This window comes from Dysidea avara, chromosome 7 (genome assembly GCF_963678975.1).
Source record: "Dysidea avara chromosome 7, odDysAvar1.4, whole genome shotgun sequence".
Classification (NCBI taxonomy): domain Eukaryota; kingdom Metazoa; phylum Porifera; class Demospongiae; order Dictyoceratida; family Dysideidae; genus Dysidea; species Dysidea avara.
Genome location: NC_089278.1, coordinates 18,551,844 through 18,564,696, shown reverse-complemented (window position 1 = coordinate 18,564,696; position 12,853 = coordinate 18,551,844). Strand labels below are relative to the sequence as shown.

General features: G+C 36.5%; 1 protein-coding gene across 1 annotated transcript in view; it reads left to right on the top strand.

Annotated features, from left to right (window-relative positions):
* The window catches only part of LOC136259674 (uncharacterized), a 144,433-nt gene that overhangs the window by 74,857 nt on the left and 56,723 nt on the right, over positions 1-12,853 (top strand). Inside the window, exons 18-21 of the mRNA XM_066053176.1 lie at positions 1,458-1,595; positions 1,642-1,848; positions 4,944-5,081; positions 5,131-5,337. Coding sequence (XP_065909248.1) covers positions 1,458-1,595; positions 1,642-1,848; positions 4,944-5,081; positions 5,131-5,337 — 690 coding nt within the window. The remainder of the gene's footprint in view (positions 1-1,457; positions 1,596-1,641; positions 1,849-4,943; positions 5,082-5,130; positions 5,338-12,853) is intronic.

Sequence of the window (12,853 nt, the reverse complement as noted above, 5' to 3'; positions counted from 1 at the left end):
TGCATCATGAACTTATACTTTTTTCCTCCTTTGTGTCCTATTTGTTTCTCCACTGCCTCAAAAGTACAGTATTGATTTGTGGTAACATGCAGTGGCTTCAGTGCAAGCTGGCTGTTACGAGAATTGATTGTAATTTCCATAGTGAGTGGATTGATTGTAGAGGCACTTCTCATACTGTTTTTTAATTGTAACACCATATAATGGGTAGAAAACAAAGTGGAATAACCATTCACTTCCCAGTAATTGATAGTCGGGTGTGTGTTTAATTACAATTTGCATAGTGATTGGATTGATTACATGCATGCATACACATGTATATGCATGAATACATACATATATGCAATACACATGTGCGCATGCACACACGCACATGCACACACACACACATGCACACACGCACATGCACACACACACACATACATACTGTATATATGCATTAAACATATGTGACCAGATCTGCAAAAACAGGACGTAACCGTATTTTTTTAGAATTCCTGTGTATTAACTATTTATAATCTACTTAGCCAAGTGTACCCACTGTCATAGTTTCAGCTTCATTTGCCAATAACTTTGGGAGTTACAGCCCTACAAAGTAGCAACAACAGAAAAATCGATTTGTACAGCAAGCATAGGGAAAATAAATTACAGGTGCTTACAAAAACCATTGTAACTTTCCAACGGATTGAGGTATGGGGCTAAAATTTTCACCATCATGTTCGCCATGAACAGGGAAATCAATTACTGGGTTTTTCCTTTACTTGCCATTTTTTACTACATACAAAGGCAAAATTCATGAAGAAAATTGATCATGTACAATTGCTTTGACATGACGTAAACAAACGCTCATAACATACGTATCCTTTGGTCTACTGCAACGGGTGAAACAAAGATTTTCCAACTCCTCTTGAGCACGCGAATAAGATTATACCCAGGTTTTTATTGTTAGTCCCTTCCTTCACTAAAAAAGAGGGGTTAAAAAATTTACGGATTTTTTTCAATGATACGCAAGCATTTAACCCAATGTATTCAATGCTTTATACTGTAAATTTAGACCTGTGCGATTATGTCCCTTTTTCACAGAACCGGTCACATATGTGCTCATATACCAGGGATTGTAGCTGTGTTCTTTAACAGTAGTCATCATTGAGTTTAATTGCAATTGCTGTATAATGCATGTACAGTACTGCCTAAGTGCAATGTCGCACTTGCTCACATGCACAATTTGCTCAAGATTTTAAAAATTGCTAATTAAGGGGTGTGGCAACTGTTCCGCTCGCAAGACATCGTGGCTGCTGTTTCACTAATGAGAATCTCAAGTGAAACAGTTGCTACACTCCTTAATTAGTGATTTTTAAATCTTCAGCAAAATTGCATGTGTAAGCGAGTACGATGTTGCGCTTGGGCAGTACTGTAGACAACACAAACTATTTGTTTATTGCAGTATTTTCTGCTTTCAGCTATTACCGTATCCTTCAACCAGTCAACATACAGTATTAATGAAGGTGATGGATCAGCACAACCTGTACTAGTTCTCAGTAACCCATCATCAACTGATATTACTGTACAGGTGTCAAATGAAAACATTACAGCTTTTGGTGAGTTTAATTTCTTCAGTGAGTTGTAATCATAATGTGCCCACAGGAGGAGGTGTTGATTATGATTCTGGACCATACACTGTCACATTTACTGCTGGACAAACTATTGCACTATTTAGTGTTCCAATAAATGATGATAATACATTGGAAAATGCTGAAACATTTAATGTCACTATTATCCATTCTTCACTACCTGATCGTATTACTGTTGTTGACCCTCATGAAGCTGCAGTGATAATTGGAAATGATGATGGTAAGCAACATTATATATATTCAGTGGAATTTTTGCTGATTAACTGACTAACTAACTGTCTGATGTCTCATAGCTCAATAATGCTTATGGGCTTGAATTTTTTATTCTTAGATGTCACTTTAGGTGCCTTTTGGCATACAGCAGTATGTACAATGCATGCATCATGAACTTATTGTTGTCCTCATTTGTGTCTCCCATGACCATTTCTTTTTGCTGTCAGCACAAAGTGTCATAGTGTGTGATACGGTAGTTCCCAAGCGCAATGTCGCACTTGCTCACCCATGCAACTTCGCCCAAGATTTTAAAAATCACTAATTAAGGGGCGTGGCAACTGTTTCACTCACAAGACAACATGGCAGCTGTTTCATTCATGAAAATCGCAAGCAAAACAGTTGCTATTCCCCTAAATTAGTGATTTTTGAAATCTTAAGCAGAGTTGCTTGTGCGAACAAGTGCGATGTTGTGCTTGGGCGGTACCATAGCTTTCCTGAATTTGTAGTGGGAATTGTATTCTGTAGTGACTAGATTGATGCAGAGGTGCTTCTCATACTGTTTTTGTCTTTCGTGATGGCTGAACATAGCTGAAAACAAAGCATAATAATTACTTTACTTTTCAGTACATAGCATATGCTCAGACAAAAACTTTAAGTCTGTTACTCTTCTTTCTTTTGATGTAGTATGTGTGGGTTCATCATTTATAAGTAAATATACAAATACAAGGAAAAATGGGTAATCAAAGTCTGACTCATAGAAAATAAAAATAGTGAAACAAGGAAAGTTGCTTAGCTACACCTTAAAACATGTGTTCTTGTGGAATTTAATTGGTATAGACTGAAGTTGGGATTAAATGTCTACCAGTATATCTACAGGCGTAACTAGTTGACTTTCCTTGTTTCACTATTTTTTTATTTTTATGATCCCTATTCAAACTCAATTTTTTAGTACTTGAATATACTTACCTGGTCCCAGACAATTAACTACATATACATATAACTCACCTGGGAATGGGGTGGGGCAGTCATGCTTATTGCAGACTAATACTGTATCGTACGGTGGGCAAACAATCACCCTGCCAGTACAACCAATCATCCAAGCCAGTGCAGACTAGAAAACATTAAACTTTTTAAAACATTGACTGAGATTACAAATCAGGACACACGATAGTGTGTCATGCGGCCAAGTACAACTAGTGCGGATGTGTGGCAGACAAGTGTGTTTTTTTTTCAGAAACCAAGAAAATGCTGGTTTCATGTGTTTGTAGCTCAATTGTGCCTGAACAAAAATTAACCAGTTTTGCTGTGGAAACTCCCTTGGAGTAGGGCATCTCCTATTCTGGAATCCGTCAGCCATCATTGAGATATGCACCTTCAAAGTTCACCTTCTTTTCTTTGTATTTTTCTTCATTTTTTCTTTTCACTCCACTTGCTATAACTCGTTAGTCGATTGACTTTAAATTTGGCAGACAGTAAGAGCATAATGCAGCACATTTAAAGTCCAATTTTTATACAAATCAAAGTAAGGACATGGAATTATGCATGATTTTGAAAATTGCAAAAGTGATTTGTTGTCATGCCTGCAGGGTAATCAACTTGATGGAATAGCTTGACAATTGGTCTGTACATGAAGTTACTATCATAGTGCAAACGTTTTGTGGTTTGAAAGTACCAAGAGTATTAGCTACGGAGATATAAAGCAAAACCAAACACATAAAAAGAGTGTGATTGAGATACTCTAATAGAACAGTCACTGTGAAGCAAAAATGTGTATAAAAATGTCAGAAAACAAAATTTCTCCAGGTTTCTAACCAGGGATCTTCACACCTATACCCTATCCCTTTACCACTCTGCCACTGCTGTCAGATGCTCACCTCACTTAATTTCTACCTTATATAAATGAAAGTTCTGGTTAGTACACAAGAATGATAACTCATAGATCTAACAGTGGAAATTCTAGAACATTCTATATGTGTTGTATTAAAGTGCTCAGAAAAAAATGTGTGCTCTATTAGGGTACTACAAAAATATTCTTAAAAGCTTATATCAAGTGTGTTGTCCAGTCAAGTACAACCGGTTGAGGGTGGGCGTTATACTTGTTTATGGAGCCAAGAAAATGCATCTGTAGCTTGATAGTGCTTGAACAATAATTAAACATTTCTGACTTCCTCAGGGTAGGGCACCTCCCATTTGTAATTTGAGTAGAACCTATCATTGGGATATACACGCCTTCAAAATTCATCTTGATTTCTTTGTAAATGCATAACAGAAACAATGATTCCTGTGGTAAAGGGGAAAAAAAGTTAAAAGGAAGCATCAAGGCCAAGGCTTTGGAATCTTGCAATTAGTGATTTAATATTGTGTATCGTGGTAAATTTCTATATCGTGATTAATAATAGATTTTTGTAATATTGTCATAATGCTGTAGTACTTTTACACAAAGTTTACTAGAAAATAAGACAGTACTGCAAGACTTATTTTCTTTAATAGTAGGTTAGGTAGTGCTATATTGTATGGTATTGGTACTTTTTTATAAAGTCATGGCAATAAAGTACAAATATAACACTTATACATATCCAATAATCGTGATAGGCAATATACAAATATTTTATATCACACAGCACTATTTGCAATTACAAAAAGAAGTGATATCTATACCAAAACAGCCAACCTGTGAAAAAGTTTAAGAAATCAAAGATGGTGGACAAGAAATGGCTGCAATGATGCTAATCCATTTTTAATGTTAAGGCGTGCTCACTAAAAATGATTGGTGTTAGCATCATTGCATCCACCTTTGATTTCTTAACTTTTTCATATTTTATATCACACAACACTACTTGCAATTAGGGAAATTGTTCTCAAATTTGGTGTGAGTTCTACCCTGGCACAAGTGTTCACTTGTGTTGCAAAATTTCTCACATTGCAAAGCGACCATAGAACTATATACCCCCATTATCTCACAAAGATCGAAGAATGTTATGTACAGTATACCATTTTCTAAATGTTAACAGCATACTGTTACAACAAGTTGGCTTTCTTGATCACATGACACATTACCATGTTGTTTAGTGGATTTATATTTAGCAAATTTTATTTGTTTAGATATCACTGTCACCTTTAGCCAGTCAACTTACAGTATTAATGAAGATGATGGACCAGCACAACCTGTACTAGTTCTCAGTAACCCATCATCAACTGATATTACTGTACAAGTTAGAGATAATGTAAATACTGCTATTGGTAAGTAGAATAGAATTATCACACAATGTTAATAGTAGTTATATTACAGGAGGAGGTGTTGATTATGATTCTGGACCATTTACTGTCACATTTCCTGTTGGAGTGACCAGTATTCCATTTAATATTCCAATCAATAATGATAATATATTGGAAGTTGATGAAGACTTTACTCTTACTATCATGCATAGTATATTACCCAATGGTGTCACTCGTGGTAGTATTGGTCAAGCTGCAGTTACTATAGTGGATGATGATGGTGAGACTTTTATGTACACACTATATCAAAATCATAATGTTACCCAAACATCTGATCTCATATGTGACCGAATTTTGGAAAACTGTCGATATACGCACAAGAGTACTTTTGTAATAAAGCGCATTTAAAAACTATGGGTAAAAAATGCAAGCTCCAGAAAAAAATTATGCAAGTTTTTATCGCCTCGCTGGTGGGCGAATTAAGCCACCAATGAATACATCCTGGGAATCATCGTATTCGCCTGTCCATAGGGAGTACAAAAAGCTTTGTTTCATCTCCATACACAAGACGATTCCAAAGTTACAGACGTTTGTTTACGTTGCGGTGACAAAAGAATTTACCGACGATCGTTTTTCAGTGAATTTGCCTTCTTTGTCAAGCAAAGAAGCATGCCTGGGGAAAAACTATACTTTGGTGGATGCACAAATTCATGGCAAACACAATGAGCCAAGATTCAGTTCCGTACGTTGTTGTATCAGTAAGTTATGATGATTTATGTAAGCACCTGTAGATTCTTTTCTCGATAGCTTCTGTACATATCAAATTATTTCCTCGTCCGGCTGTCTAGTGCTGTATTTCCAATGCTGCTTAACTTAGGAAGCTGAAACTTGGCTAGTCCACTCCTCTGTCCCTGTAGAAAACAAAGAACAAATAAAATGCATTTTGAAAATTGTGCGGATATCAACGGTTTTCTAAAATTAGGTCACATATGGTAACCAAGGAAATTTTATTTGTTTCCTTTCCCTCTGTACTAAAAACCAGATGTGAACACAAGGAAATCATTGATTTCAGTTATACTATTAAAGCATATGACTTCTCTATTAAAGTATCTCAACCAAGGGCTATACGCCTTGTGAAACAAATGCGGAAGGATCCAACCCCTTCATTGTTCTTTTATTATATTTATGTGCACAGTATTACATTTACCTTGATATTTGGCCTCTGTCTATCATTAAAATATGACGCAGTGTGGGAAAACTGGTCTTATCGCCTATTTAAAAGTATTGGAGAAATGCCAGTTTTGAGTATTTGGTGTGTTGTATATACAGCTCACCAATGGTTGATGCTGGATGTACCAAATTTTCACATGTTTTACACCAATTCCTTGTCCTCCAGAGCATCCACTGTACAAGGCCAACAGCTACATTTCCTACCATTTTAGATAGTTTTTACCTTGATGTTGACTATATTTTCTCCACAAAAGGGGTGGGTGATGGGGGCTGGAGGAGTATACGAGGCTGTTTTTAAAAGGTAAAAAGAAAGGTTTATGGATAAATTAGGCCAATTTATGGGTCATTCAGGTCTCAAAACTGCAGACAATTGTGACCAAATTTGGGAAAACTGTCCATCTACACACAATTGTACTTTTGCATTTAAGTAAAAAAATGCAAGCTCTAGAAAAAAAATGCAAGTTTTTGTTTCCTTACTGGCTAGTGGATTAACACTCCAATGGATAAAGGCATCATCATGTTTGCTTGTTCACAGGGAGTTCAAAAATCCTTGTTAATTTCCATACATGGGAGGGTTTCTGAGTTACAGACATTTGTTTACGTTGCAGTGATGAAAGAATCTACTGATGATCTTTCTTCAGTGAATTTGTTTTCTTTCTCAAACAGAAAAGTTTATCTTGAGAAAAAACTATACCTTGGTGGATTCACAAATTCATGGAGACCACAAATTAGCCAAGTTCAACTCTGTATGCCATTGTATCAATAAGTTATTATGGCTTATGTAAGTACCTGTAGATTATTTTCTTGATGGTTTCTGTACATATCAATTCATTTGCTTGTCTGGCTGTCTAATGCTGTATTTCCCACACTGTTTGACTTATGAAGCTGAAACTTAGCCAGTCCATTCTTCTGTTCCTATAGACAACAAAGAACCAACGAAACAATGTATGGATGCAGATGGTTTTCTAAAATTAGGTCACATCTACAGCACAGGTCTTAATTCAATACCATAGAGATGTACAGCTACACATAGCCATCCTCAGGCTAACCAGAACTCCATTAAGGTCCCAGATTTCTCATAAAAATCACCATTGTGCTTGGAAAAAGCAGACCACCCAAGTCTAGATGATTTTGATTGTTAGTCAATTCATGTATCTTTGTGTTCTTGGTGAAAATTAAATCTGCTGTCATGGGATACCAGACCCAGTCACAAATGGTACATTTATATGATCTAAAATCAAATAATTAAAAGTGCAGCTACCTAAAAATTGATGTGGGCAGTGATGGGAAACAAAGAATAAATTAATGATGGCAGCCTAGTACCATAAGAGACTTTAAGTCATAGTGCAACTAGCGTGTTTGTATCAGTGCTCCTCTCATTGTTTTCACCACTTGGCTATGGTAAAATATCTTATGAAATACAGCAAAATTGCAGTAATGTTCACATATTCAGTCTTGTGTCCATTTCTTTGAATGATAATATAAAGTATACTAAGGGGCTGGATATGTTCTGATTAATTGGACTTAATTTGAGTGCTTTCTTTATTTTGATTTCAAAATTGAATACCATGTTTCCTCATGATTTTATGTTCACTTATGTGGCTTCTTAGAGCACCTTTTCATTCCTCAGAATACTCTAAATTTAAAGTTATGGGGTTGAAAGAAACAATAGTAGTAAAGGATAGAATAAAGCCTACTAACAATAAAATCCAAATAATATACTCCAAACTTATTTTGAGACCAGTTATATAATGTCCTGGACTCCAAAGGCTAAAAACTGGTTAGCAAAATTTCAGTGGTTTACTTTACCACCCTAGAAGCACCTTAAGGGGCAAAAAGTACCTTTACGGAACAGTCTCAGTGTATCTAAAGTCAATATAGCTTTAAACCTACATAATATATATGCCCTAATATTGAAATTTCCCACATCCAATTTTTCGTCTGCTTGCCAGCTTGCCAGCCTGACCATGGTTCCAAGGCTAGAAGCTAAACGACACATTGTATGACCACCAGTTTTTGCCACGATAACAAACTCACCGGTGGCATGTGCCTTTTGGGTTTCCGATGAGTGCTTGCCCTCTGTGCCTTGTGTTTCCTTTAATCTTCAATTTCTTCTTTTTATGCTAGGAAATCATATTGAGGCATTAATTTCCATATCAACACTTAGACGCCACAAATTTATTTATAAAGTGCTCACACCGATATATTACCGGTAGACAGTTGGTAGACACTGTACCTGCACGATAACAAACTAGCTGGACCAATAATGATCAAGCGACATGCCCTATTATGATCTAGTACAGCTGGACCAATGATGATCAAGGGACGTGTCTCTTAATGATCTAGCCAGCTGTACCATAGATAATTAATGAGAATTGTTAATTATCTATGGTCGTACCTATAATAGCAATTGAGAATACACGCTTTTTGTTGGTAGCATGGTGAAAAACAAGGCATGTCATGACCACACTCCTTAAATGTTGCACGTAGTCCAGTTGGATGAGGTCCACTCGAGATACTCTAATAAAGCAGTCACCTTAATACAACAGCCATATTCAATATTCAATATTCTAATAAAACAGTCACATGTTTATATCATAGTTGTATAGCTACAACAAAAACTAAAAAATAAAGTAGGGATCTAAGTGATAAAAAGTAGTGAAACAAGAGATGAATGATGGTATTATAACATATGTAGCTCTGTGGGAAAATCCCCACCTTTGGCATTGAACAAAATGCAATTGTTATAACATGCCAATGTAGGGATTTTTTCACAGAGCTATGCTGTATTACCATCATTCATCTCTTGTTTTACTACCTTTTATTTCTTGGATCCTAACTTCATTTTTAAATTAATAATTTTTAAATGTACTAGTATAGCATAAAGCCAATTCTGATAGACATTAATTTTAGAGGATGAAATTTTTGAAAATAGCTGTATGCAACTGTGAAATCTGTAGAAATTACATCTCTTGAAAGTTTGTATGTGTAAGGTAGCTGAAAATGAGATCTTGAAGTCCCATATGTTAAAGAGATCACTCTAAAACCATACAGAACAGTGTAGTTTATGACATCAGTGATTTATGTATTTTGAGCTGCAAACAAGTGATGCAACATAGGCTTTATACAAGACTTTGCCACATTTTGGTCTTTTTCTATATGTAGCAGCTGCACAGGTACCAACTGTAATTGAATTAAAGAAAATTCAACAGCAATGTTCAGGGTCTATGTGATTTAGCAGCCTTCACTTTGTCCCTCTCTTGCATACTCAGGTCACCAAAAATTACATTGATACTTTACCACCATTGCTGTCTTTTAGTTATTCTGATGCTGCATTTATGCATATATTAGAAAATGGCTATTTTCCATTAGTAATTATTTATATAACTACCAGAATAAATGAAACACTTGTATAGCAATTTGTACCTTCCACTGTTGGGATACATAATATTAACAACTTGAATGATACATAAAGTCACATAATGGACATCTAATCCAAAACAGCCAAGCTGTAAAAAAGTGTGCAGCCCTCAGAAAAGCTATGGTGAAAAAAGATGTGAAATCCAAGGTGGCGGCCAAGAAATGGCTGTGATGGTAGGTTAATGGTAAAAATTTTAATAATGACAATTTAGGTAAATTTTGTGAAACGGCACAAAAATTCACCTGAATTGTCTTTATTAAAATTTTTACCATTAACCTACCATCACAGCCATTTCTTGGCCGCCACCTTGGATTTCACATCTTTTTTCACCATAGCCTTTCTGAGGGCCGCACACTTTTTTTACAGCTTGGCTGTTTTGGATTAGATTTAATTTCTTTTTGTATTTGTATACCAGCTTTGGGACTTTTTTAACCTACATTTTTTTCTTTACTACAGGAAGAAGAAAAGATGAAGTAGATGTACTTTAAATATTTTATCAGTAAATGTACAAATTATATATACTGTATAATACATAATTATTTGACCGCATTTGCGAAAAGGGGTCTTCCACACACATCCAATTTGCCAACTTTGACAATTGATAACTTCAGATTGGAAAGAGCTATTGCCTTGCTATTTGGACAGTGGTGAGCACCACTATAGCTGAATACATGGTGAAATTTTTAGGTTAATATGTTATTTGAACACTGAGTTATGGTCTCCAATGTTTACGGAATTGGATGTGTGTGGAAGACCCCTTTTCGCAAATCCGGTCACATATATTGATTACAGAAATCTCCATGGTGGTTTCTTTGTAACTGAACACTCTACAAGGTGACTTCTTCTAATTGCTCTCTCTACAGGGTGAATTGTTTGTAGCTGAACGATCTACAAGGTAACTTCTTCTAGCTGATCTCTCTACAGGGTGATGTGTTTGTAGCTGAATTTTGTATAGGTGATTTGTTTGCAGCTGAGCTCTTTACAGAATGGTTTCTTTGTAGCTGAACTCTCTAAAAGGTAACTTCTTCTAACTGATCTTTCTACAGGGCAATTTGTTTCTGGCAGAATTTTCTACAGGGTGATTTCTTTGCAGCTGAACTCTCTACATGGCGGTTTCTTTGTAGCTGAACTCTCTACAAGGTAATTTCTTCTAGCTGATCTCTCTACAGGGAGATTTGTTCGTAGTTGAATTCTGTACAGGTGATTTGTTTGCAGCTGAGCTCTTTACAGAATGGTTTCTTTGTAGCTGAACTCTCTACAGGGTGATTTGTTTGTAGCTGAAATCCCTACAAGGTAACTTCTTCTAGCTGATCTCTCTACAGGGTGATTTGTTTGTAGCTGAACTCTCTACAAGGCGATACTTCTAGGTGATCTCTCTACAGGATTCCTTGTTTCTAACTGAACTCTCAACAGGGTGATCTGTTCATAGCTGAACTTTCTACTGGGTGATTTGTTTGCAGCTGAACTCTCTAAATGGTGGTTTCTTTGTAGCTGAACTCTCTACAATGTGACTTCTTCTAGCTGAACTCTCTACAAGGTGACTTGTTTCTAGCTGATCTCTCTACAGGGTGACTTGTTTCTAGCTGAACTCTCTACAGGTGATTTGTTTGTAGCTGAACTCTCTACATGGTGGTTTTGTTGTAACTGAACTCTCTACAAGGTAACTTCTTCTAGCTGATCTTTTTACACTGCATATTTGTTTGTAGCTGAGTTCTCTACAGGGTGATTTGTTTGCAGCTGAACTCTCTACATGGGAGTTTCATTGTAGCTGAACTCTCTACAATGTGACTTCTTCTAGCTGAACTCTCTACAGGGTGACTTGTTTCTAGCTGAACTCTCTACAGGTGATTTGTTTGCAGCTGAACTCTCTAAATGGTGGTTTCTTTGTAGCTGAACTCTCTACAAGGTAACTTCTTCTAGCCGATCTTTCTACAAGGTGATTGAGTTTTTTGCAGCTGAACTCTTTACATGGTGGTTGCTTTGTAGCTGAACTCTCTAAAAGGTGACTTCTTCTAGCTGAACTCTCTACAGGATGATTTGTTTGCAGCTGAACTCTCTATGTGGTAGTTTCTTTGTAGCTGAACTCTCTACAATGTGACTTCTTCTAGCTGAACTCTCTACAGGGTGACTTGTTTTTAGCTGATCTCTCTACATGGTGACTTGTTTCTAGCTGAACTCTCTACAGGTGATTTGTTTGCAGCTGAACTCTCTACATGGTGATTTCTTTGTAGCTGAACTCTCTACAAGGTAACTTCTTCTAGCTGATCTTTCTACAGGGTGATTTGTTTGTAGCTGAATTCTGTACAGGGTGATTTATTTGCAGCTTAACTCTCTACAAGGTGACTTCTTCTAGCTGAACTCTCTACAGAGTGATTGATTTTTTTTGCAGCTGAACTCTCTACATGGTGGTTTCTTTGTAACTTAACTCTCTACAGGGTGATTTGTTTGTAGCTGAACTCTCTACAGGGTGATCTGTTCATAGCTGAACTCCCTATAAGGTAACTTCTTCTAGCTAATCTTTCTACAGGGCGATTTGTTTGTAGCTGAGTTCTCTACAGGGTGATTTGTTTGCAGCTGAACTCTACATGGTAGTTTCTTTGTAGCTTTACAATGTGACTTCTTCTAGCTGAACTCTCTACAAGGTGACTTGTTTCTAGCTGATTTCTCTACAGGGTGACTTGTTTCTAGCTGAACTCTCTACAGGTGATTTGTTTGCAGCTGAACTCTCTACATGGTTTATTTCTTTGTAACTGAACTCCCTGCAAGGTGACTTCTTCTATCTGATCTCTCTACAGGGAGATTTGTTTGTAGCTTAACTCTCTACAGGTGATTTGTTTGCAGCTGAACTCTCTACATGATGGTTTCTTTGTAGCTGAACTCTCTACAAGGTAATTTCTTCTAGCTGATCTCTCTACAGGCCGATTTGTTTTGTAGCTGAACTCTCTACATGATGGTTTCTTTGTAGCTGAACTCTCTACAAGGTGATTTCTTCTATAGCTGATCTTTCTACAGGTTGATTTGTTTGTAGTTGAACTCTCTACATGATAGATTCTTTGTAGCTGAACTCTCTACAAGGTGATTTCTTCTATAGCTGATCTTTCTACAGGGTGATTTGTTTGTACCTGAACTATCTACGTGATGGTTT